The sequence below is a fragment of the Myiozetetes cayanensis genome, unplaced genomic scaffold (assembly GCF_022539395.1).
Source record: "Myiozetetes cayanensis isolate MyiCay16 unplaced genomic scaffold, myiCay2020 scf5-8, whole genome shotgun sequence".
Taxonomy (NCBI): domain Eukaryota; kingdom Metazoa; phylum Chordata; class Aves; order Passeriformes; family Tyrannidae; genus Myiozetetes; species Myiozetetes cayanensis.
Genome location: NW_026087742.1, coordinates 110,838,228 through 110,865,968, shown reverse-complemented (window position 1 = coordinate 110,865,968; position 27,741 = coordinate 110,838,228). Strand labels below are relative to the sequence as shown.

The window sequence follows — 27,741 nt, the reverse complement described above, 5'->3', positions numbered from 1 at the left end:
ACCTTAAGAGTCAGAATACACAACACTGAAATGATAAATGGTTTAATAAAAGTTACACTGCCATGATAAGTACACTGTTGTGGGCAATGCATTCCTTAAGATTATAATTTTGGTTTATGAAACGTCAACCCAAAAGTATATTTATTATTAATCTTACAAAATGTAAATCAAGCAATATTTTAAAGAAAAACCTATAACAAAGAAATCATTTGAAATTTTGGGATTCCCATCCCGGACAAAAGCTGTTGTAAGATTTAAAAATTTAATCATGTAGCTCATTTACCATGCTCCCCGATGCCCTGTAATTTCTAAAGAACTGGTGAGGAGGGACATACAAAGAGAAATCAGTTTCACATGCCCTTTAGTTCTGTAACTAGAGAAACAAAAGCAAGTGGGGGGAGAAAAAGCTTACATTTTGTTCGGCAGCGAGGACCGAGACTAACCTGGAAATGAGCACTAAGAACAGCTCTGCTCAGTACAATATTAGCTCTACTCAGCAACCAATTCCTCAAATCATTGTTCCTGCTCCCTCTTCCCCACTAAAAATTCCGGTTGATTCATCTTGCCCCGCTGGCCAACAGGTCACATCAGACCAGAACACAAACTAGCTCTGTGTTTTCCTAGGAACACGGCACTAGGAACCCTCCAAAAAGGAAGAATTTTAATTAAAGATTCCCTGTAGTAAACACCAAGGTATTGATTTTTCAAGTGTTTGCAGTATGCATCTTCCAAACAGTAAAAAAAGGCAACTCCTGCTCTGAAAAACTGTAAGCACTAAACAGATTAAAACATGTATTTTATGTGCAGATATATTTCCTGAAAGTACCATGTCCCTACATTTTAATACCTTTCAATGCCTGCCCTGAATATTCATTTCTGTAACTTAAGTCCTTGAGTTTAATTGAAATAAGAACAACATACACAGAATGATAAAGCACACAGAGTTTTCTCTTAAAAATAAACCTTTGCGCTCACCTGTCTACAGAGTCTCACAACCTTTATTTGTAAACTCATACTTGCTGAACAAAGCCCAGAAGTTGCCCCTCACCACTGAAACGCTTGTGAAGCCAATTTCTAATTTTGATGCTCTGAGCTGTGACTCATTTACATGCCCAGAGTAGAAAAATAAACTCAGGCATCTGGACATTATTAACATGCAATATGTTTAAATGTTTAGTGCAACTCAGACAAACAAAATCAGTTAAAAATCAAAGTCTTTCACAATTTAAGAATACAATTTCTCCCCCATCCCCCCCAAACAAAATTTGGTACAAACTGAAGGATGTGATTGCAGTCTAACAATGTAACTTTAAGAACATCAAAAATAAGCATATTTCAGTCACATTCGGTAATTATGTTATAAAGGGCATTCACAATAACACAAAACATCCTCCCACTCCAGAACAGTCTTTCCAGATTCAAAGTCTTCCAGGTATCATTAATAACTTTTCAACAAAAAGGAGTAATTAGCTTCTGAACATGGTAATGACTTTTCGCTCCCAAACAGGAACACACAAACAATGAAGCAGTTTTGTAATGCACCACACTTAAAAAAAAAAAAAAAAAAAGCTTTTTTTTTGTTTTTACTCAAGCAGCACCTCTCCCAATTTTAAAGGTTAAAGCACATTTCAAACACTTAGGTCAGCACCCCCATATTATGCAAAATTAGGAAACTGAGAACTTCTCAGTTATTAATCAACTATTAATTGTTTTAACAAAGTAACTACTGCAGTCAATTATAGAAGGGATATGGATAAAATGAAAGCATGAAAAGAACCTTAAATACAACGCTAAGGGTTTACACTATGAAAATAAAAGGGAGAACTTTTTCACTGTAGTTGTTAAAATATACATGGAGCACCCACATGAGCACATATAATTAAACAAGAGAGATGGAATATGTTTCCCTACAGCAGTTAAGGTACTGCTAATAAGTTCAGAAAAAGTCAACAGTATAAAAAAATACATAAATAAACAGAAGACCTTAAAAAGAACAGGAAAAAAAAGAACAGAGCAAGAAAGAAACTGCTCCCAAACAAACTTGCCCAGGCAAATTTTAGCACCTTCATTTAACATAAGGATAAGGTCTTACAGAAAGGAGGCTTTGCTCCATGATATTCTACCAATTTTCCTTAGGAGTGCTGATGTTTGCCAATGATTTTTCTCTTCCATCCTTCAATAAATTTGAGCAACTTCCCATAGGAACAGCTGAAGTGACCATTTCAAGTTACAAATAAAACCAACCACATGGAAAGCGTGGACTGCTGAAGGAGAATTCCATGTTTACATGCTAAGCAGATAAAGCCTCTATTCAAAGGGAGGTCACTTTACTCTTCCAGAGGAATTAAGAGGACACCACAGTCCCTGTCAGTGTCTGAAGTGCCCAATCCTAGTTCTGGGTCCAGCAACCCCCAGGGATCCAGGCTTTTCCTCCAGGCTAGCAGTATTCTGCTCCTACTGAACTTCTTGCAGATGAAATGCTGAAATTCTCAAGAGTTGTGCTGAAAATGCTTAAGGATGAATCATGGAGGATTCCCTTGCACCAGAGATAAATGTCCCTCTCCTCCTGATGAAAGTCAGACAAGAAACTGCTGTTGATGCACAATTTCAGTATTTAACAAGTGCTCAACTCCCAGCAAGTTACCTGTGAAACATTATTTCAGACCCCTTTACATCTGGATAAAATATCTGCTCCAAGAGCACTCAAGCTCTGCTGAAAAGGACTAAAGGAACAGAAAAATAGAATCCAAGAAAATGTTTTTGAGGGTTTTTTGCCAGAGCCCACCTGAAACATCCCTAATTAAGCACATCCCCCTAAAAATCTTGCATATAAGATGTTAGAAATCAAATTATGAAAGCAAGATTTTTGAGAAACTAAACCAATCTAGTTTAAAAGCGGAACATGGATCACAAATACGAACCCTCCCATACTTTCTAGTCCCTGAGTGAGCTTAATTCTATGGTGCAGAAATTAGTACCTTATCTAAATAATGTATTGTGGAACTACAAGTAACTTCTCTGTTTAATTAACTTTGTATCTACAGGAAAGGAGCGCAAATCCCTCAAAATGCAGACTTTATCCAGGAATAATAAGAAACAAAGAGCAACTGGATCTGCTCAAGATCAAGCAACAGGAATTTTACACAAGTTCCTATGTGAAACACGGGGTGTGCTTCACCAGTGCTGTGATTCTGACTGCAGGATGATATTCTCTGGTTCACTAAAAAGTGAAAAAAACAATCACTTGTATCATGCACCACATGAGTATTATTAAAAAAAAACAAACAAAGAAGGACAAAAAAAACTCCCTCAGCACTAAATGCTGCAATGTCATTTGCACCTTTACTTTTCATCCAAGATTGGTCATTCCAAGGGGATACAAGTTTTGTCACAAAACGATTCCATCAACTACTGCCCCTCTTTCAAAACAGGGTCAACTCTCATTTTTCCAGACACAAATGAATTACCCCACTTCTGTTAAAATGTCCTTTCAAAATATTATTAAATAAATTCTGCAGACAGCCTTCTGATTAGGAACTTATTATTGAGCTTTTCCAATCTAGAAGTTTGCCACTGAAATTCTTACACATTCGAAACTGCTGAAGGAGGTAAATATTTCTTTTTTCCACATGCGAAACACTCCTGAGCATCCAGAAAAAATGCAGGCCTGGACTCAGAAAGAACAGGACTGAGTGTAGGACAATTACATTTGTAAAATGATCACAGATAAGCCTCTTAAAAACACAAAGCTGACAGACCATATTCAAACATCTAAAACAATACTGGACAAGTGACTCAAGAATTCCTGAAAGTGCTCAGTGACCTATTTCCATCCTTCTGTCCAGTATTTCATTACTTACTGTATCAGCTTATACATCTCTCTCCAAAACCTTGCAATCAACATTATTTTCCTGACATCCTTATGATCACGTTTTTGAAAACCATTAAACCTGCTGAGTGGCAGATACAGCATTTGCATCCTCCCCTAAAGAGGGCAGGGAAGGGGTACACCCCAAAGGCATATGTAGCTTTTCAAATCCATCACCATCAGTTATACTGCTTGATGAAAGTAAAAGAATGTTTACCTAAAATAGCCCTGAAAAACAAACACTGCCTTCCTAAAAGAATTACAGCTACTGATCAGTAAAAATCCTCCTCAGCTCAGGTTTGCTCCAGAATCTGTCTTTAATCCTCAGGCACCTAATGCAGAGCTGACCCTCAGTAAGTTCACACACAGTCAATTGGTTTCCTCTTCTTACAGGTTTTCACAGACACCCAGAACTACCCACTTTGCAATTTGTGGGGTTACTTTAACCCTGACAGCCTGTATTATGTGCCCCATAAGAGTTTGGCTTCCTCTCCTACTAAGAAATCAAAGGACATGACAGAATCAGAAGATGGGTAACACTTCTTTCTCATCCACCCCTATTAAAGATTCCTTGGTATCACACAGAGAATACAAAACAGATTTGACATAATTACCATGTATGTGGTTTCGAGATTTTATTTATTTTTAATCTACTTACTTTCATAAGAAGTTGGCAAAACTTTATAAAATGCATAGTTGTTTCAGTAATAGGACAGACAAGCTCTCTTCATGCCAAGAGTCTAAATACATAACCTAAACAAACAAGCAAGGTGCAAATGGGGAGCAAAATGTCTAGACTGAATGACACCCACCCACCTGTCATCTTTAGCGCTTTTCAGCACAAATCATGCAGTCACAGAAGGATGGCTTTTATGATCTGCTCCAACGAACCTACTTTTTGATACCTTTAAATTTAAGAGGCCTTCGAAAGTGAGGCAACCATGGAGCAGTTTTGAGTATTTTAGTGCTTGAGTAAGGAAAAAGTGAACTAGATACTAACACCATCTAGTGGCACCTTGCAAGGCTAAATGTGACTAACACAGACTTTTGGCTTACTGAACTTGAAAAACAGCAAGCATTAATTGGATGACATAACTCTGAAAAGAAAACTTTAAAACAACCCAATATTCTTCTGTGTAAATCAATACGTGTTTTCTTAAACAGAATTATTTTTAATTTTTAAGTAAGCACTAGTTGATGAGAATACTAATAGTAAGATAGAAAATTACTGAAGAACTGCACAATGGAAGCATGAAAAAGGGCTCATCTTTTGCTTTAAATTTGACTACTTCCAGGAAAAAATAAATCTTCATTAACCACTTAGGAGACACGTGCAGACTGTAGAAACAGCTTATTACACAGTGCAACATTTACCCACAACAGCGTTTTAACCAAGAAGATGAACACTGCTGAGACATAAAATTCAAGAAGTTAAAAGGTGAGGAAATTCCAAGGCTGACTCAATGGAATTGACTTCACGGGGCACAAAACTGGCTGGACATCAGGGCCCAGACAGTGGTGTGGAATGGAGTTACATCCAGCTGGCAGCTGCCACCAGTGGTGTTCCCCAGGACTCAGTGTGGGGTCAGTCCTGTTTAATATCATCACCAACCACTTGGACAAGGGTTGGAGGGCGAGGCCCAGGGTGTGAGGTTCAAAAAGGCCAAGCGCCAGGTCCTGCCCTTGGGTCACAACAACCCCCTGCAGTACTACAGGCAGAGGGGATGGAAAGCTGCCTGGTGGAAAAGGATCTGGGGGTGTTGAGCAAGAGCCAGCAGGCCAAGGTGCCCAGGTGGCCAAGAAGGCCACTGACATCTGGCTTGGATCAGTGTGTCCAGCAGGGCCAGAGCACTGATCCCCTCCCCTGTACTCGGCACTGGTGAGGCCACATCCCAAATCCTGTGTTCAGTTTTGGGCCCCTCACGACAAGAAAGATGTTGAGGGGCTGGAGCCAGTCCAGAGAAGGGCAACAGAGCTGGAGAAGGGTCTGGAACACAAGTCCTATGAGGAGTGGCTGAGGGAGCTGGGGGTGTTTAGCCTGGAGAAAAGGATGCTCAGGAGAGACCTTTATCATACCCTACAACTCCCTGAAAGGTGGTTGTAGCCAGGTGGAGGGTGGATTGGTCTCTTCTTCCAAGTAACCAGTGACAGGACAAGAAGAAATGGCCTCAAGTTGTGCCAGGTGAGGTTTTGACTGGATATATGGAAAAATTTTGTCGCCCAAGGGGGTTGTAAAGCACTTGAACAGGCTGTCCAGGGAAATGGTGGAGTCCTCATCCCTGGAGGTATTTAAAAGACATGTAGATGTGCTGCACAGGGACAAGGCTTAGTGGTGGACTTAAGCAGCATTGGGTGAACAACTGGACTGGGTGATCTTAAAGGTCTTTTCCAACCTACTTGATTCTGCAATTCTATAACAACAAAAAAAATGTTGTGGAAGAGAGAGAAGCAAAATGCAGCTCAGGTCTTTTGTTCTAAGGCCTCAGGCAAGAGGTTGCTCCCTGTTTCCTCCAGAGATTTGTGCTGAAAGTACCGAAGAGACCATCAAAGAAGCCTAAAGCATGTCTTCCTTTTAACACAGAATGAAGGCAGACACACAAAGGCAACACAAGCATAAATTTATGAAAGAAAAATCACCAAACAGTCCTCTAGGAAATTTTATTAACAACTGCACATCCTCATCTGGAAATACAATGCAGCAAAGTGGTGAGAAGCTCACTGTCCCAAGAAATATTAAATGTGCAGATACACAAGTTCGGCAAGAAGTTTACAGATCCTTTAGATCATGAACTCGATGAAGAGTCTTAAAATATTGAAAATATCAATGAAGAAGAAAGCCAATGGATTCTCATCAAGCTCAAAAATCTTTCAGAGAGCATATTCCACAAAAGGATTTTAACAATTAAGTGCTTATTTAGAACACTGCCCAAGATAAAAATTTTCAGACAACCAATCAACAACCATGGCACAGCTGTATTTTATATTAAAACTGTCTACTGCTATACCCTGCTCCACACATATACAATTTATAAAGAACATTTTAATGATCTAGGCTTAAGATAACATTCTTCTTTCTATAGCAGTCTGATGTAATGGTTGGAACCATCTGAAAATAAACCACCTAAAATTTAACTCCATCCTGAAGATGAAATAAACAGCTCTAAATAGAAGCTACTCAAATTCTACCAATTATTACCAATTACAAACAACGAAATAAAACCCCTTAAGCCTAAAATCACACTTAACTGAAAACAGAGTCACCTCATGCTCAACTCATTCAGGTGGCTTTGCTACTTAAAGTTCATTCCAGTTCTTCAGGACTCATCAGTAGGACAGACCAGCCTGGAAGCAGCCAGCACATAAACCCTCTTTATGCTGGGAAGTTCTCCCTTACGTTTCATAAAATGACTCCTACAATCCTGTACCTCAGAGCACAGCACGTGGAAATGCTCCCTAATGACAACACTTTCCTTCTAATTCCTAAAACTAAGACATTAAACACCACAGAGAAATACTCTACAGAACTGCAACTGCCTTGCAACCACACAGTTTTACATATGAACAATCAGAAAGTGTTTAAATTTTGTGTCTAGGCTGCATCTTAATAAATGAGCTGCTCAATAAACATTCTGGGGTTTTTTTGGTGGTGTTTATTTTTAAATTTTAGCTTAACAATTACTAAAAAAAATTTCCACTGCACTAAGAAACACTATCTTCCATAAAATATTTTTATATTAGTGCTTTTGACAATGCAGTCACTACCTACAATCAGAATAAGTATTGCTAAAACTGTTCTGACACAGCACATTTAGAAACGTGAACACCACTTGAGTACAGCAGTAAGAATTGTTTGAGTGCAGTATTTATTGTGCTTTAGTAACTGTGGCATGAGTAATTGCATGTTTGTCCCAAATCATTCATTAATTGCATTTTCTACTTCCAGGAATTTTGCTTAGAGAACAGCAATTCAAGGAGGCAAATTATGAAAGCACATCACCATTTGTGCAACTGTCCTCCAAGTCACAGGCTGGAACACGGTCAACACATGTGACCCTTCTACAGCAGGGATGAAAGGTTCCCTAAGGAAAACCCAGATGATGTGAGAGCCCATGAGCTCATTAAACAGCAGTCAACTAGATGTCAAACCTTAAGCATCACTATCTACACACTCTGTACTTCTTATGGAAAGCAGAGTCATGAAATAAAAAATAATCTCCAACTACTGATGTACCATCAGTTTCCTCCAAGAGCAGAGCAAATAACTTTGGTAAAAACCCAGCCCTCTCAAGGAATGCAGTGGCAAACTAAGTTCACAGGTTTATACCAGGGAGTCCCATCTGGGTTCACAACGCTCCCAGCATCCAAACCCCTCCATGACAACCCACCCACCTCCTCCAGCACAACCCAAGGCTGAGGTTTCGCATTCTGGGGCAACTGCAACACATTTTACTGCTGGGTTATTTTTCAGTTGGATCAGTTCCCCACACAGCTGCAGGCTCAGCTGTGCCAGCACAGACACAGGGGTGCCACTAAAGGCACGCCCAGGAACAACGGGTTTGGGAGCCTCCAAAACAACCCAACAGCTGGGGAAGAGCTGCCCCATTAAAACAGAAAGAAGGAAGACATCAGATCAGAGTTAAGAAAATGCTACTGAGGATACAAAATACTTTCAGTCGCTGGGAGGAGAGAACATCTCCGTTTTGCGAAATCGTGAAGCCAAATTCTGACCTGTCACAATCAAGGAAAGCTGAGCACAGAACCCATCTTGAGCATATGGGCTAAGCTGGATCCACCTGCCTTGGTCAGAAGCATCTGAACTCAAGTCAGTGGCTCACAGGATCTAAAATATGCAAGAAGGTTGATCCCTTGCCTAGGACCCTCTCCTAACAGCAGCAGAGTGCCACTGTAACAAGACAACTCCATTCCATGACTGCAGAGAAAACCCTTTAGGTGTCAAGAGACATTCAAACTTAATGCATTTTGGGAAAACTACAAGCTGCAAACCAGCTTCAGATATTTTAAAGGCTAGGAATTACACTGGGATAATTCCAGTCTAAGCTCAGATACAGTGAGAAGAAGGAATCTCATCCAGCGATTTCTGATGTAACCTCAATTTCTGTTGGAGACAAGTACTTCTTTTTATGGAAGAAAAAGAAAAGGAATAGCATATGAAATCTGGACTTCAGGGCCTACAAGTGACAGAAAACAATGCACTTCAAGGGAAATTACTGCAACATTTAACAGGTCTCATTAAAAACATAAATATTTATGCTAAATATACTTAAGAGTTCAGCAGACATCAACTTCCTGCACTTGCAAAGGTGGCCTGTCCCTCACTGAAATTCTCTGTGTACACACACCAAGGGCAGGATTTGCCTGGTTAGCTCCAATAATGTTGGTTTTATTCTGCAAGCCTGTCATGGACCTTTCTCAAGGTCGTTCTTTTGCAGGGTATGAATCCTAGTTCTTATAAAGAAATGACCTACAGGGTTTTTTTCTGCATTCAGAAGAAGGGATTAGCTACATAAAAATACCAACACAAAACAAATGCACCTGACTGCACGATCCTTGGCTGCCGAAATATTTATGAAAAAATGAGAGGGAGATCAAGAGAAGAAACTGTCAATATGAAACCCAGATCTCCATCAACCCAGCACTGCTTCATCTTGACCACTGATGCCAGTTCTGCAGTCAACTAACAATTTTGTTCTGCTTCACTCAAATTTTATTGGGTTTTTAAACAAAGAAGACTATCGCTTTGCCTTTATTAAAGACACACTTTCTAAATTATATACAAAGGTGTACATATTTCTTGAAGGTATTTAATTAAATAACAGGCTTCCAAGAAAAAATAAAAGTTGTGCAGCATTACTCACGCTGCAATCTTCTGATATTTTATTAATTACATCCAGTTTATTAAACACATCAACCTCTCCGTAACTCTGTTTAAGACTAACTTCAGTTTTACAGTTCTGAAGATCATGCTTCTTCAGCATTTTATACTTCTGGAACTTCAGGACTTAAAAACTGGATAAAATATACATTAGTGAGATCAAAATATTCTGAACTCGCTTTATTTTCTGTTCCAAATCATTTAAAATTTAACTCTAATTGCAACCTGAATGTATGATAATTAATTAACAGAATCCACAGCATGGAATAAAATTTATTTTAATTTATAATGTAACACAAGCATTCTACTTCTTTCAAATAACAGTAGTAAATTAATTATAGAACACCTATGACTTTTTTCATTGAGGATAATACTTCTACAGTCTTTGGTACTGGAGTTCAAAAACTGTTGTGAACAGGCACACATGTCCCTCACTTAATTAAAAAAACCTTCAACTTCTCTTTTCACATCAATTCAAATTTCTCCAGTACTATTTTCACTACTACCCCATTTCTTTGAAAATAAAGATACACCTTTCTTTTTTTTAATACTCCACAACTAACAAAGTTTTTTCTGTTCTTGAGACTTCTTTCACGATTGAAATATAACTTTAAATAGGCATCTAAGAAAGTTTTAAGTATTTTAATTCAGGTTTTTAATGCCTAAATGTTTCTTCCCACATAGGTCTGCTCATGTTCATTTATGGTTCTGAAGAACTGGTATTTTCAATCGTTACTTGGATTTTTTAATGCTTGTTCTTAAAACCATCTGCAGAGTACAAAGCAGACTCCCCATCAGTAAACCCTGCCTCTGATCCATAGCAACACCTGGTCCTGTCACTCTCAACTGTTATCAACTCAAAAGCAGAGTTAATACAGTTCAGCCCATAATCCTGTGCTGGTTTTGCTAAGTAAAATATATCTAGTAAGTCATACTGCACTCACATCACACCTAATTGTATTAGGCTAAGCAGGAACAGCACTGTAAGCTGTTTGCAGAGGGGGTGGCAGAGTTTTCTTAAAATAAAACAAAATAAATACAAAAACATGGGATCAGACTATTACTTAGTAGATTCCATAGTAAACATGTTGCCACGTTCCCTTCACGTTTTCCCAGGGCTCTGGACTTGGTACAACCAGAGGTTATACTACACTAGTTGGCTGGGATGAGGTACAAGACAGATGCCTCTATCACCCAAACCCTTCCGAATTTTCAGACTGAACTTAGATAACTGCAAATTCCTGCTGAGTAATCTCAAATCTAAACACGACTCACTTCAAAAATGAAGGTTCCTAGAACATAAACTCACACTGGTTTATGCCAGACACAGTGAACCACTGGACTCTGTGTCTGAGCACTGCTGTGAAACAACCCACAGCCAGCCTGAGTCACTGGGCAGTGCTTTTGAACTACTATCACTTGTAATTCATTTCCCTGTTCCTGTATCCCAAGGTAATTGTAAACCAGTATTTTTGTTTGGAAAAGGGTATGGGGTGGGAGTACACATTTTCAGGGCGGGGTTGTTATTTGCTTTTCCCTACACAAAGTCAACCAGAACTGCATTCATATCAAAACTAAAAAGCAAAAACAATGAAAAAGGACTCCCCAGTAAAAAAAAAAAAAAAAATTCTGTCCTGTTCTAACTAGCTCTCCCCCACACCTCTACAATCACTGAGGCAGGCAGCCATCAGACACTGGGACTGACAGCCAGGGTGCCATGAAGCAGAAACAGGACAAGCTGAAGGTCTGGCCCTGTATCTCTGTCAGCAACACAGCAGAATCCACCCCACTGCCAAAAACCACTCTGCTAACCCACAAGCGACACAGCACAAGTACTCAGCAGGTCCTGTGCCACTGGCTGCAGTGATGGCCAAAAACATTCCACTAAGCTCAAAGACTGAAGGAGCAGAGACCTAAATCCTCGAACCCCCAAGCCCTTACAACCCATTCTTCTAATCAACACTTAAAACAGAACTTCAAACAACCTCTAGGTGCAGATTTTTGCTTCCAAATTAACCCTCTCAGCCCAGCCTTACCTGTTGAGGTTGTGGACATACATCAAGCACTAAGACAGGCTCTCATTCTATGCCCCTCTGTCTCCCACCATCCCAGGAATCCTTCAGAGGCCTCAGGGGTTCAACTGCTTGTGCAGTCATGGAATAAAGAGCCAGAAGAACAAAGCAGGCACTGTGCTACAACTGCACACAAACTGAAGAAACTTCATATTCATACCTGAACCAGTAGTGCTTTGGTTTGATTATTTTTTTTCATTAAGAAAAAGAGAAGTAAGAATGAAACTGTTTTTGTGAAGACATCACCAGTCTTAATTCTTTCACAGACTTTGAAATATGGTACAAACCAAGAAAACAGTGAGTTATCCCAATGTTTTTCACTCTGTTGTGTCACACCAAAGAACAATCCCCCAAAGACATTTCCCAGAAGAAATAAAAAGCCTTACCTTTTGGATAATCTTCCAATAAGAGGTTGAAGTGACCTAACTGACAAAAGAAATCAGACTCGACCTTTCCTTCAGCTTTCAAAATTAGCGATTCATAGCAGCGAACAGCCTGGGAAGAAGAAATACAAGGTTTTCAAAATTCTGTATTTAACTAAGGCAAACAACACATTTTCTGAGAAATAATAAAGTTTCTTATTAGCCTGCAAGACATGAAGTCTACAAACACTCTCAGTAACACAACATCACTTTCCAAAGAAATGTAATATTTAAGACAGAAGCTCACTGATTGTAATGCAAATCGACAACATACGAACAATACAAGTTTTCTCTGGTTTATTTGTGGACATTCAATTTCCTCAACACAAAACAAACCTCTAACTTACATGATGGTTTTTTTCATTTAAAAAGAAAAAAAATCAATGAAATGCAAAATGATTGATTTTACTTATTTATTCTTTCCAATCTGCAAGAAAGAAACATCTCTGATTTTATTCTCGTTCTATGTTGGTTTTTTCCCCTACGAAATTCATTTTCTCTTCTACCAGTTATTTCACTCATTTTTGCTAAAGTGAAGAACATACTATCTCAACATGCTTGCTTAGACAATTTATGTACCTTCACATTTATTTCCCAAGATCTCATTCTTTTCAATTACCTCTCATGTCATAAAATAGTTTACTACTTTCTACTTAATATACAGCTACTGCAAAGTTAGAAATGTAAATCCAATTAGAAATTTATTTTACTTTGACAAAAGTTGCCCCACAAGTTTTAAAGTGGCTCCCACAGTCATAGGTTGTTCTGTGCTACAATACACATTTTTAATAATTGAATCGACACCTTCTATTCACCAGAATGGCCATGACCTTTAACCTATTACATCCTTACACTTTGGGAATGAATGAGTAAATAAATAAATAAACAGAAATATCACTTTCCCAACTTTCTGAACTTCCAGTTTCTTGATTTTGAACATACTGGCCATTAAACTGAAGCAGCTGAATAAACCTGAAATTGGAAGGAAGGTCCTTTGCCCCAGCAGACAACTTCACACTTCTCAAAAGCTTGACACACCCCCAATGAATTCTAATTCTAGCTCATTAATCCATGACTTTCACCACCTCATGGTCTGATTATGTTTCGGATTTGGTTGCAGTTATGAACAGCTTGGTTTTAATGTATCACAATAACCACAGACTTTAATACTTAATCTGAAGGGGAGAAGGGGGGAAGAAACAAGCTGAATACTCAATTAGCAGTCTTATCCATATTTAAAACTTACTTTGTGTAAACTTGTATTAATCATAGAAATGAGAAATGCCAAAAATTAAATGAGGAAATGTTAAGAAATAGTTGAAACACACCTGTGGAGAATCCAAATCACTGACCTAATCTGTTATGACCGGGTTTCAGTTTATATCCCAGGACTGAGATATATCACACACTTCCACCTACTCCCAAGTCCAGAAAAGCCTTATCTTATGGCTGTTTTCAGAGGCAAAGTTCTGATGAATAAAAACAAAGCAACGCTGCTACAGAACTGCAGGTGTATGTGTGGTACTACAATGATTTAATAAAGCCATTAAATTACATATTTCAAACTCTGTAGCTCTTTGGCCATATTCTGAAGAGCTCAAATTGAGATGGGTATTTGCCTCTACATCAAAGAACTGCTACAGAACTTTTCCTTCATTCTGCAAGTTCTGCCTTTGCAAACTGCACTGGAAGAACTATAATTCTGTCCACTGTTGATCAAAGCTACTACTCCTTTAATTTCATTTCCATTACTATCAATACCTCTTGGAGTCAGTCAACTCTCAACCTGGACTACATGATCCTTGAAATCAGAAGCAAAGCATACAAATGTGAAGTAAGCTTCTTAAATCTGGGTATGTACTGACTCGCAACATCAGGCTCAGCAGCTGAACCTGCTCCCACCTGCAAATATTTTAAGGCAGAATCTTGGTTTTGGGGCTATGCTTTTTGGTCTCATCTCTCCATTTGTACAAATTGTAACAGAATTCTTGGTGGTGCCCCTAATGTTACTGTCAGGTTGATTTGCAGACAGGTTTTCTGTTTTCTGATGATTTACAATACCTGCTGCAGCTACTAAAGAGAATATTCACACTATGACAGTTTCTTAAATTAATATTTTGTCTTCTCCAATTCAGTGACTGTTGAGAGCATACAGAAACTGCCACCACAGCAGGTAGCTTAGAAAAATTGTGGAGAGGAAGTTGAGGTAGTTTATTTCCTGAATTAGATGGCTACAGTTATTTAAAGAGAACCTGACTTCATGAACACACATAACAGGATTTTTCTGTACAGATGTTCAAGGAAATTATAAATCACACAAACTTAAACATCTCAGCACCTGGGGACCTTCAGTGTTTCCCCAGCTCCTTTTGAAGTAAATCCTCATTAAAAGACATCTCACAACTATCTGAAGCACTGTGTATAGTAGGGATACAAAAACCTGGGCCCGAGCCTTTCACACGTGTCATATCAACTCTCAACAAGGCAGATTTTCTCTTTGCCTTCCAATACTCGCTGAAAATACTGCTAAGCCATCTCACTAATGCTGGCACAAGGCAAGGCCTAAGACACCAGAACTTCCCCTTTAAGCCACAATTAACTGTAAGTTATCTGTTCCTGTAAGAGCAATTCAATTACACCACTAAAAGCAAACCCTCCCAGCCGACCTCTAACCTATTTGCAACATTATCAGGAAAACACTTGTTTTTATGCAAACTTAACTTGTGAAGGTTGTTTGTTTCGAAGGAATTTTTAAAACTCTTCTAGCACATTGTAACAAAACGAAACAGAAACTAAACCCAAGCTTTATTTCCTTGGCGGGAACACCAAGTCAGCCTCTGTGTCTCAGGTTAGTAACTATGTGACTCTTGTTCTTCCTGGTAGATTCACCCAGGCAAAATGATTTATCCAACTTTGGTTTCAGTCAAGAAACTTTCTTCCCCATCAGACCAGTCCATGAGCATCTTAAGAAAGTAATAAGTACTTTTGTGCATAGCTAGGAATTTGTCTCCTTGTTGAATGAACAGATGTGAAGAGGGAGGACACAACTACATGTATTTGTATATGATTTCTTTGAAGGAATAACCAAAAGGCCAAATTTCAGTGGATCTTTAACTGCCAAGGCCACCTATGGCACCACTTGTGCAACCCACTTAAATCATCCAGAGACACCAAGAACTCTGAGGAAGTTAAAAACCCCTGAAGTTTTTATGTATTGTTATTTCCCCACACTGTATATGATCACTAAGTGCATCCAGCGGAGCCAGCCTTGAGAATTGCTAATATTGACAAATTACCAAGAGAGGGAAAGACCCTGGAATGGAAAGGGAGGTTGTGACACAACATCATACACTTCCTTCCCTTTGTTCAAGGCTGCACGAAGATAAAAGGGAAACCTGAAGAATTTAGGAACTTGGCAAAATAAGCACCCACAGCTGCTTTGCAGTGTGGCAACCAGAGAAGAAGCAGGAAACCAACACAGGAATGGCTGCAGGAAAGAAACTGGTTTATATGACACCAAAAGGTAACAATATTCACAGTTTGCCACCTTCAACTGGAGAAATACACTTTCTGTATTTGCCATGCAAATTCCCTCTTATGACATCAAAGTTCATGACTGGGGCCATCCTGATTTCACAAACTCAGCCACCAATTCTCAGGACACCTTAAAATACAATACAGTGAAGAAAAAGGCTTACTGTATTTGCCAACTTGGAAAAAGCCAGCAGAACATTCATATGTGTTCACAAAAGGCAAAGCAATTCTAGTGTCACCTTTAAAATGCGCTTCCAAATCCCTGTGTGTTCACTACTTATCGTTCCAAAGGGAAAGGAATGATACATTTCTTCCATCTGTTTTAAGATCATTCACTCCCTCCCCACACTTACAAAAAGAGCCCCAAACCAAACAAAACCAACCCCATAAAGCAAAAGCCAGTTCTTGGTTATTATGAACATCATGTCATTTCATGAATAAAAGACCCTAGATTAAGTAAATAAATAAATAAACCCGACCCCAAACAATCTAACAGATAAAACCAGAATTCTAAATATTGTATACAGCAGTCACTCAAACATATTACAGCTCTGCTTTATAATGGAAAAGGAAGGAAAATGTTATTTCTGCTTCAACTAACATGAAGAAAAAAACTTTACCATTATCCCTGGTTGCAATTATTTCTATTTTGCAGCGCAAATTCCAACTACTGCTAAACACCTGTACTAAAAAAAAGGAAAAAATCAATACAGCTTGTTTGAATTGTTCCTGAAGGAGACAGTGGACTGATATCCTTTTCTCATCACAACAAGCTTGAATGACTATCAAAGCAAGCAGGGCTAAATGGCCAAACATGAGAAAATGTTAATTCTTTAACATATTAATCACATGAAAATGGAGGAGTGCAAGTCAGCAAATTTTTACTTAAAACACAGAAAAAACACTGGTAACTACAAAGAACCAAAAAGCCAGCAATTTAAACTATTAGCATGGCAACAGCTGGGCAGTAATATACAGTGAAAGAAGTCATCTGAATTTTACTGGGTAATAAATGAACTGCTTGAGGAAAAGACAGCGTTTTAATGCAGACAATATAGTGTAAAATGACAAATTCAAAGCTTCAAGATGTTCCTAGAACCTTCAAGTTCACAAGAGAAAACACTATTGTATAGATAAACTGGGGGAGGGTGGCAAAACCAAACAGTTGCTGCTCCTTTTTCCTTGATTCTCCAGTGAGATCCAACTGGGCTTTGTGAGCAGGTAATGAAAACTGGAAGCATGAAGAAGATTCCATGTGAAAAAGTTTGAAGAGGGAGATGTCAGTGGACTAAATACGTACTATACTAATGGTTAGAAATGGAACGTTAATTAGGTCTTAAAGGATATTTTATCCTCCTGGAAAATAAAGTAATCAGGTGGTCACTGAGGTGATGGTCACACCATCTACTACCAGTCAGTCTGAGAGGACCTACAGACCAGAAAGGCAGAGGTGTCTGTGTGTGCTGGGCTCCTTTCCCTATCTCAATGTCAAGAGAGGATGTTCCCAAATGCTTCTATTCCCACCCCTTTCTCCAGGCCACAATTCACTGAAATGTACACGTGATTTTCCAACAATGACAGCAACTGCCCCAAGAACCTCCTGGTGCAGTTCCAGCCCGTGCTCTGCAGCAACACAAGTGTGAACAAGACAAAGCTCCCTTCAGCTAAGCAGGGAGAAGACGACAACCCTGAATTCCTCAGAAATGAAACTATTCTTTCCACTGTAAACATCACCTCCTGAGCTGTGGATGACTAAAAAGAACTCCTCATTTACCTCCGTAGAGAAAAGCACACCATTCTTATTTGACTGAAGATAACCTAAATCAATGCAGCAGCTCGTCCACTGAGGTCTCTCATATTATATATTGGCACAATATTCTTAACTTCCCCTACTTTCTTACTCAATATCAATTCCCACTACAGCTTTCAAAGCTTCTTTACATGCTCTGTCTTCTGTGATGCTCACGTCGTGTTGTAAAATTTCTCCCTCAGTTTAGCACATTTACTCTCCTTGTACTTCATGTATGGACTGCACCACAGAAAAGCCTCAATAAGACTGGTGAAAGTAGAGCGTGCTGAACACAAATATGCTCACACCTCAAAGGTCTCGGCCTCAAGGAGGAAAAACATGGACTGGCCTCTTCAGCAATTACTGCTCTTGCAAAATTTCTGTGGGATATTGGAATGCCGTGAATTTATTCTAGTCAGTCGATAATATTTAAGCACAAAGTCCTCATCATTTCAGGGGCAATCAGTACAGAACAACGGAAACTGATCCTCCTCAAACATTTATCAAGAAATGTATCAGCAATTTTGGGTCATTTATTTTCTTATCACTACTGCTTCATCAAACAGGACTCAAGAGTAAACAGTGCAACCAACAAAGAAATTTGCACACATTGCCTACATGCACAGTTTGATGGCAACAATTAATTTTCTTTAAAAGCCGCTATTGTGGTCTAGGACTTTTCCACCTTCAGATTCTACTGAAGATGTGAAATATTTCTTTCCTATGATGCCTATGGTAGATGAGAGATGACACAGCAAACAGCACAAGCAAGGTCAAGGTTGCCAAGTTTACAAGTGAAAATTAACACTAAGTTAATTATCACTGAAAACTGAGGGATATTGCTGCACAAAAAGCACAGAACCGTAGAGCAGAATACAAAATAGAATACATGCAAATCAATGATTAAATGGAGAAAAATGACATTTTAGCAGAGAGTAAAAAGCCCAACTTGCCTCCATTGAATATAGAACACTTATTATAAGACATTCTTAACAAGTATTTTCTGCCAGACAGATGTAAACTCAATAGTATGCATATAAAAAGAGTTTGCATACATAAAATACAGGAAGCTTAGTTGTTTGCAGCTGACAATGTCCATAACCAACTGCATTTTAGGAAAAAAATCTTCTGACTGGAGTTCATGCAGTGCATCCCTCTGCATTAATTCTGGGATCACCTGGAGGATGCAGCCCCTCTGATACTTCTTATAAATATAGTAAAATACATGTACAAATACCCATGTATATGTACAGACACACCTACATCATTTCTACAAATTCTAAATTATCAAACAGAATCTTGTCTATGCTGTCCCTGAAAACAAATCATTATGACTCAGGAGATTATGACAAATTGTGTATGGAATTTTATCATTCCAAATCCTTCATAATTAATCTTTAAAAAAAGGAAAACACAGTTTTGTTCGGGTTTTTTTTAAGTAGATTTTTCATAGGCAATTGAAACGGATTATTTTTATCTGACACTACAGGAACATTCTTTTGGCTATTTTTACCATAATAAGTCTATTTCAAATAGAATTGCAGCACCTTATTTTAGCAGTTGTTTGAGCTCATGAATAGTTCACTACACTCAAAAATTTAAGACCACTAAATCTGATTTTATTCTCAGTTATTACCTATACCAACATAGAACATCACAACTAAGATGCGAGCATGTCATACTTCAGAACACTTAAATAGTTAATTCTGATATATATCTATATATTTTAATGTTATACCAGTTTTATCTAGTAGTCTATCAAGTTCCACATAGATTTTAAGTTAGATATGATACAACAAATAAATAGCTGATTTTCATTGGGTAAATAATTTTGGAAATACAGTTAAAATCAACACAGAAAAAACCCCAAACACACAGAGAAACCCACCCACAATTCAAGCCAGAGTCTGCATTAATAGCTGCCTGTTTCCCTTAAGGAAAAATACACCCCAAATTTTAAATGTGAATAACTTCTTTATGCAAAACTCTCTGGACCTGGGCAAGTCTTTGATAATGTAACACTATCAGCCACCAAGCATAAAAATGACAATGAAACAAAGAATAAAGTAGCTTGAAAAAAAAAAGTATTAAGTAGAGAACAATGCAAATTTATGTGGACAAGACAATTAGAAAGACTGATACAACAAACATATTTGTGAAAGTAAGTTTCAGATTAAAAAGAACTATTTTCTGTGCTGTTCTTTGAATACAAGGCGATATAGAAGGACAACTATTATAAAATATTAAAAAACTACCACCAATTGCCCTGCTCTGTTAAACCTGCACAGTCTAATCTTCAGTCTCAAAAGGGTTCAAGCACCAGAGATGACCTGGTATTCAGAAATAAATATTGGTGGTAGCTCAGTCTGAAAATACAGGGAAAAGAAAATTTATTTTAGAAGAATGGAAGTGAAAATGGGTCAGGAGCTGTTATACGAAGGAAGTGTAAAAACTAATGCTAATAGGGTGGGAAGTGTGGAGTTTTCAGCACCACGGGAGACATAAAATTGGTAAAGGTACATTAAGACACAAAGGATAAAAAGAATAAAATAGTCTAAATGAAAGGAGCCTGGTTTCAAATACTGAAACACTATTATTTCAAGGAGTCTCAGAATACTGGTATTTCTGAAATTAGCACTGTCGATGTACCAGAAGGGTCCACCTCAATGATTTTCCATCACATCCCCAAAATCTCCCATACAGGTACACTCAACATATCACCTTCCTTTTCTCACAGTCATTCACATTTACTCCTCTGCAGCTGCCTAATTATGCTTCCACAATTATGCTCACATACAAAAGTGAGGAACACTGGAACACAGCTGAACGTGCATGAAAAAGAGCCTGCCCAGAAAAATGTTTTGGAGAACTTTATGCCCAGTGAGCACCTTGAAAATCTCCACGTTAACTCCCATGAAGAGCTGTAACCCTCCTCTGCTAATGCCAGCAAACACCCAGCCTTATCCCTCACCTTTCCCTCCCTCATGTGGCAGTCTGAAAGACAAGGAATTGCAGTGAGGAAATGAGAGGAATGCAGTCCTCTGGATACAGTCCACAGCTAATGAGCAGCAGCACTTCTGAAGGAAGAGCTGGTGAACCTCATTGCAAGGGGGGAAAAAAAGAAAAGTGTATTTCTGCTAAACAACAGTAACAGGTGGGGGAGGTACATTCATATAGATTTCAGATTTTATATTTATGCACTACAAAGTCCAAGTCCAAATTTTAGCTGCTAGTAAGCATTTGCATCATGATGTGCACTAAAAATACCACGTAAAATAACAATACACACAAAAAATTGCTCAGTAACTGGCCAGAGTCTTTAGATAAATAAAACTTGGTCCTGAATTGTGACAGGCAAAACATTCTAAAGGCTCCTGGAGCTGCAGGGTAAACAGCCATGCAGGTTGTCACCACAGACTGTTTTAATTAACATTCCCCTGGAGCTGGATATAAGAACTCCTTGAATAATGCTTCCCAAGCCCTATCAAATCTGACATCCAATATACAAAAATACCAAGTGGAAAAACATTTATGAAGCTTAATGACAATTCTCCATGTATCTGTACATCTTTTCAGGGATACTACTGAACTAGAAAACAGGGTCTGCTTCAAAGGACATGGCTCCCGTTGAGTACAGCAGGTCAGAAACCAATCCTATTATTGGAAGAAATGGGATGTACAATAAATCCCCCAAAAAAACCCCAAACATTAAAACCATCTGATATGGATATTGATTTGGAAACACCAAGATTCAGGCACTTGCCTTATTTAAAATTATGAGTTGTCCATACTCATAGCAAAGGCCGTAAGGATCAGATTCCAGAGTCAAGCTCACCTTTAAGCCAAAAGTCACCAGGATGATGCTCAGCAGGACAGAGGCAGAACAACAGACACTAAGCTCCCACTTGGACATGGAGAACTCAGTTCCACCCATCCTTTCCCTACCCACAGCTACGGTATAACCCTGTGTAGAAAATGGTGAATTTTGTGATTTAGAACAAACAACTGAAAAATGCAATCCTTTAGAGGAGGGTACTGAGGATGGATTTTGATCTGGGGCCACGACACCACCTGTCTTGGCTGAACTACAAACAGACTAAACTATGAGTTCTTCTCAATTCCATCATGATGCTTTTCCTTCCAACAGAGGGGTTTGCAAAGACTCTTTTCTGCTGTGCCTGGCTGGAAAAGCTACACTATCCTCTTCTGTTGGGCCTAATTTTCAGTCACCACATACCATGACTGATTAACACACAAGACTCCAATATTTGTGGACAAGAAACCACCAATTCAAACCAGCCACATTTAAGTCCTTAAAATGTAACTCTGATTATTTTTAAAAAAATAATAAATTAATAAAGTTGTATTAGGTTTCAACTTTAACAGCATAGGTTAAAAATTACAAAATTACTGAAAATCCAAAACAGGTTTCTTCATCTTCAAACCACGATCAAGTATAGAATTTTATGAGTTTATCACAGAACTGCCTTAAAAATGAGTCACTACACTCAAGGAAAAGCAGTACACATCCCAAACATACTCGTTTCCAAAAGGTATGAACTTCTGAACTCCTCAGATTGAAAAAAAAAACCTAGCAAAGAAGTTTACACACAATTCACTATCCTTGCACTGCTCAATACATTTGCCAGTCCATCATAGGAAGTACCTAATGGCCATTTATTTCTTAAAACAATTTGTAGACTGAAAATCAAAAAAATGGACAATGTAAGTGGAATTCCACTGTATGGAACCCCAAATCTTTAACCTGGTGTTTATCTTGGGTTGCATCCATGCTGCCTTCCAGAGGGACTCAGTTGGTACCTGCAAGCACTCAGAACAATGCTTGTCTCTGACCGGAGAGAAAATTCAAAAATCTTGAAGCAATCGAACTGTTAGGAAGCATTTTATAAACCCAATGAGGTGTGAAATCCATCACCAGCGATCTGAAATGGGACAAAGTACTCCAAGAGAGGTGTGCATTCAGGTGACCAGAATTCAGGAGGTTTGAAGGCTGTTGGCACCATCCATAAATCAGGATGTCAATGTGATTCATACACCAAACACCTCTGAAGAGTCCCTTATGATACACTACTGTGGGGGTTGCATTTAAAGTGAAATAATTATATAAATAACTAAATTATGTGCATTTCAGGCATTTGCTGAGAAGCTTCTGTTTTTGATGAATGTGCTGTACTGCACAGGATTCACTCCACAGAAGTCGAGGTGTTTTCCTATGTTCTCACTCCTCAACTAAAGCTGTCATGACTTGGGTCTTTAGATGAATGATCAATTCTGACATTATTTACAGTGGCAGACATCAATTTCCATTACACATTAATGCCAAACCTAAGAATGAACTCCAGCAGTTTTACAGGCAATATGGTTTCCAAAATGCAACCAACTTGATGAAGCAAAAAATGCAAAAAATAGCAACCCAGCACATAAAGTCACTAAAAAGTTTTCATTAAGAAGGCAGTTCCTTAACACTCCAAAGTTGACTGTCTCCCTTTTTAAGGTTTTGGATGAACAGGACACACCCATGTCTCCCATTTCACTGTCACTAATCTATATATCTTTGTTTACAGGATAAATTCACCTTCAAAGCACTCAGTGACCTGATCATAGATCTTTGTATTGACAGGATACACCAGTGTGACAACCGCAGTTAACAAGAACACTTCACAATGCAAGAAAAGCTTATTTCCACAGAAGACTAGATTTTTTTCAAGTACTGGCCCCAGGGAGTCAAACTAATCGTTATTAGAAAAAGGATGTGGAAAGGTGTACACACTTCTACACTTGCCTTCATTAATATACATAAACAGCCCACCTTACACTGTAGAAAAATCCCTGTCAAAACACCGTGTCACCGTGAACAAGCAATTCTCCTAGAGAGGAAACAAGGAAAACAGCAAAACAAACCAAAAATCTCTAAGAGTCAGACACTGAATCAAGTTCTGAATAGTGCACTGGGCACAGCCACAGCAGTGGTAAATAAAACCTCAGAGTAAAGGAGTGAGAGGAGGGAACACACGAAACGAAACCCTTGTCAGGGGAACAGCATAGAAGGGAAGCAGAGAGATCACAATTTACTCAAGCCCTGAAAGACAGCACCTTCTTCACTGTGTTATCATTCCATCCCTGCTCCATCTGGCAGCCTCCCATCATTACCCACCCAACACACAGCATCCCCACGTAATAATCACCTCAGCCATGCCAGTCACTCAGAGAACAAGTGATTATCCCTCTGTAGGATATGTTTGGGGAAGATGAAAAAACACAAAGGTGAGAGAGTTTAGGAATATTTGAAAACGCATCAAACTTAAATTAAAGACATTTTCAAGTAATCATAAAAGGCAAAGGGTAGTGTGCAAGTCAGTCCCAAATGTCAATCTTTGTAAGCCCTTTACTTTAAAGTGGTAACTGTAGTACAAAAGGTTCATTTTTCATAGCTTTCTGCAGTAACAGATTTATTTATATCTAAAAGAAGCAAACCCCATCGTTCTGGACCACTTTGTAGCCTGTCCTGTGCAAGCAACAAGAGGTGTGTAACCTTTCTGCTTAAGGTGGGAAATATGAACACCTGGAAGTGCAAGAGAGAGTATTTATGTTCTCCTTAGGCCACAGATGGAGAACTGGGATCTCACAAGGCACATGTGGCTCTCAGGGAAAAATTCGCTGACTAGCCAGGCCTGTGCTGCTCTTCAGCTCATGGAAAGGCTCAACTGCATCCATCTTCTTGGTCAATTAGTTGGGAACAGTTATGGCAGGACAAACTCCCTCAGCCGGCACGGGCAGGGCCAGCAGCACTGACTGGGGGGAGGAGGGCAGCAGACAGGGGGGCTTCCTCCCTTATTTATCTGCTCTGCTGCTCCTTCCTCTCCACATGCTGAGCAGCTGGAATTGCTCCTTAAGGAAGGCCCAGGCCTGCAGACAAAGTAGAACCAGGAGGCAGGTAAGCCAAGGAGGTGACAAGGAGTCCTGGGGTCAGGGACTGCACATCTGACTTAAAAAACATTACAGTACACTGAAAATGTTTCAAACTTTTTTTTTTTTTTTTTTTTGCTGTGAAGTAACTTGAAAAACTCGAAGCTCTTTGTGGAATATTAAAAGGAAGTTTGAAGCTCTTGCTGATTTTACTTCCTTGCTTCTCCAGATGTGGAGACTTGGCTGCCAACGTTATGTTAGTCCCTCTCACATCCAGGTAGACTCAAAGGAGCAGAACATCAACTCCATTCTCCTCACTGTCATAACACTTACAACAGCTCTGTTGTGCTGCACAGTGTGCAGCAGGAGTAATTAAATTTGTCAAAATTTATTCCTTCTGTGTAGTAATGGAATGAGATTTGAGACTCTGGACCAGTCTCCTGCACTTGTTTCACACACAGTTTGTTTTTCTGGTGAGTGCTTTCATTTTTCTGGTGAGTTAGACCAAGCTCCACCAAAAACCCATTTTCACAGATATTTAATACTGACTAAGTAGCACAAAATCCAAAATGAAAGGTGAACTGCTGTAATATTAAGTACACTTATTGGTGATACCCTATCAACCTACCATTACCTCCATAATTTGCAGTGATAAGATATTGGCCTTTGGACTGAATTTACAGTATTATTTTAGGTCTATTGACTATAAATGAGGTGAGGACATTGCAACTCCAAACCACACCCATCATCACGCCACAGATGGATTTTGAAAGGCAAGCCAAGAGACACGTAGCAGTAAAACATTACGCAGCCATGCAAGATCCTGAACTCTGCTACAGGCTTATTAAAACTGCTCAAAAAAAGCCTCAAGTACATTAATTATTGGATTATGAGGCAACAAACCGAGATCAGAAGAAGTACGTGGAAAGGCAGGTGAAAAAAGCATTCAGAGTTCTGGAGTTCAACAGGAGATAAACTTCCAGCAAAGGTGAAGTAAGATGACCATGATAAGTCAGACCAACAGTCAGGCCAGTGCTGCAGCCTGCCTTCACACGTACTTCAACAGCACAGGTACCAAAATAGCAGTAATAAAAGATTAGCACCATGGTATTTTTTTCTAAATACTTTTCCAGACGGCACCAATTTAAGTTCAGGAACTTCCTGGTGGTACTGCTGTTTTCAACAGCTCTTAATGGATTTTCCTTCCATTAATTTTCCCCACTGCTTTCTAAACCCACGTCCACTCATTTCAAACTAACAATATTCAACAGCAAGCAGTTCCCCCCAGATTAACTGCAGGGAACCATCTTGTTTTGAATCTGCTTTCCTGGTAGTTTCAGTTGATACTCTGAAGCTCTTGCAGTAGAAGAGACAGGGGGAAATCTGTTCTAGAAGCCGAAATATTAATACCATCTCAAAAGATCTGATCTACAGCATTTATACAGTTTCCCTGCATTCAGAAAAGATAGAAATTAAATAAATTTAGGACTGCAGGGGTTACAGGAAAGAAGAGTCTCTCCCACAAAAGGAAGTTAAAACAGCTCAAATTATTTACCTTAGCAAATCAAAAACTAGTATGACTTTTCTACAAGTACCAACAAGTCCAAACACCGGGGAAAGAGAAGAGCTACATCAGCCTAACAACAGTGTTGCCCAACAAATGTGTATAATTTTAGACAAAAAATTAAAAGAAGTATTTGAAGAATCACAAAATTAAGCTCTTGCACAGCACTTAAATGGAAACAGTAGAGGCAAAGAGCACTTAACTACTCTTTGTTATCACTTTTAAGACCGCAGTTTTCATAAATATAATGCTATTATATGTACCTGTGTATCTGTGACACAACCACCTGCAAAACGAAGGGACAGGCTTGCAAAACAGCTGGAAACTCTCATGTAAGTCTCTGTACTCTTTTGTGTTCCCTCTTAAAGACTGTGCACGGGACCCCTGAAACAATTCTGAGTGAGAACAGACCAATACCAATACTTACTATACAGAGATAAATTGTTAAACAAAGAGCTTATGCCCTCGAGGCACCTCTGAATAGAAGTATTTGCGAAACTTTAGGTAAAACTAACTCCTTAAGATTTAGAACTATCACATCCTTACTGTCGAGACAGGAGGTAAAAATGCTGCCTGTAAGTGGAGAGAATAACTGCAAAACACACAGACAATATTTGCTATCTGTCCAGCTTCAACAACATAAATACACATAGGATTCAGTGCTTGAAGTCTCTCTACAGAATCTCAATTTTAAATTTTAATTCAATGTAATTTTTTAGCAAATATATTTAAGAACCAAACCCACCTATTGTGGCCCTTCACATTATATTTTGGCTTCAATTTCAGCATTAATCTAATAAGACAAGTACTAACACTGCAAGTTTGTCAGCATCACCTAATGAAACAACCAAAGCTTCCCATCCTCATATAAACTAGCTTTCCTTAATACAACAGTAACTGCTTTTCCAAACTCTCTTGTGAAATAATTTTCTCCAAAAATTCCAAGAAAAAAGTTTTAGTTCAACAACTCCCCAGGCAAAAAAAAAAAAAAAAGAAAGAGTAAAAAAGAATATTCACAAAAAAAGTCAGCAGCATTACACGCTTCTGAAACTTCATGCAGAAAATTAAAATGATTTTGAAGAAAAAAAAAGGTTATTCATAACTTTTAATAACAAACCATTTAAAGAGGTAACAAACAATAAGCACCGCCCTCCCCCATCAAACACCAGCAGAAGTGAGACAGGATATCAATTCTGAAACACCTTTGGATGTCTCGTGCCCAGCACTCACTGCCATCCCCAGCACAGTGCCAAAAGAAGGAGCTCTCTGACCTCAAGAGATAACACTAATATGCTGCAAGAAAACCAGGCCCTCAGTAATCATGGTGCTTACACATTTTAAAAAGTGTTGTAACACTAAGCTACCCTCTCAAGTTCTCCAAAATCAGAATGTTCCAAGTAATGGTTCACAGCATTTTGTTCCCCCCACCCACATTTTCAAACGGGCAGACACACACGGGATTTGCTCTGTGCTGCATCATTTATCTGGCTGCTACCTTCGAACTCAGCCTTACTCTTTTTCCCAAAATACATATGAACAGCCATTGTCACCTATTTTCTGAAACGTTCTTAGTTCTCATAAAGCCAATGAATGCCAGTCTTTCTCTCCAAAGCAGAAATGCCATCAACATGATCAAAAGCAAATGACAAAGGCAGCAGCAAATCCAGCAAAA

At 38.8% G+C, this 27,741-nt stretch overlaps 1 protein-coding gene across 17 annotated transcripts in view; it reads right to left on the bottom strand.

Moving 5' to 3' along the window:
* KDM6A (lysine demethylase 6A) overlaps positions 1 to 27,741 on the bottom strand; it is a 150,564-nt gene that overhangs the window by 104,483 nt on the left and 18,340 nt on the right. For all 17 annotated transcript variants that reach the window (XM_050334017.1, XM_050334019.1, XM_050334020.1 and 14 more), the window contains exon 3: positions 12,220 to 12,328. In XM_050334017.1, the coding sequence (XP_050189974.1) occupies positions 12,220 to 12,328 (109 nt within the window). The remainder of the gene's footprint in view (positions 1 to 12,219; positions 12,329 to 27,741) is intronic.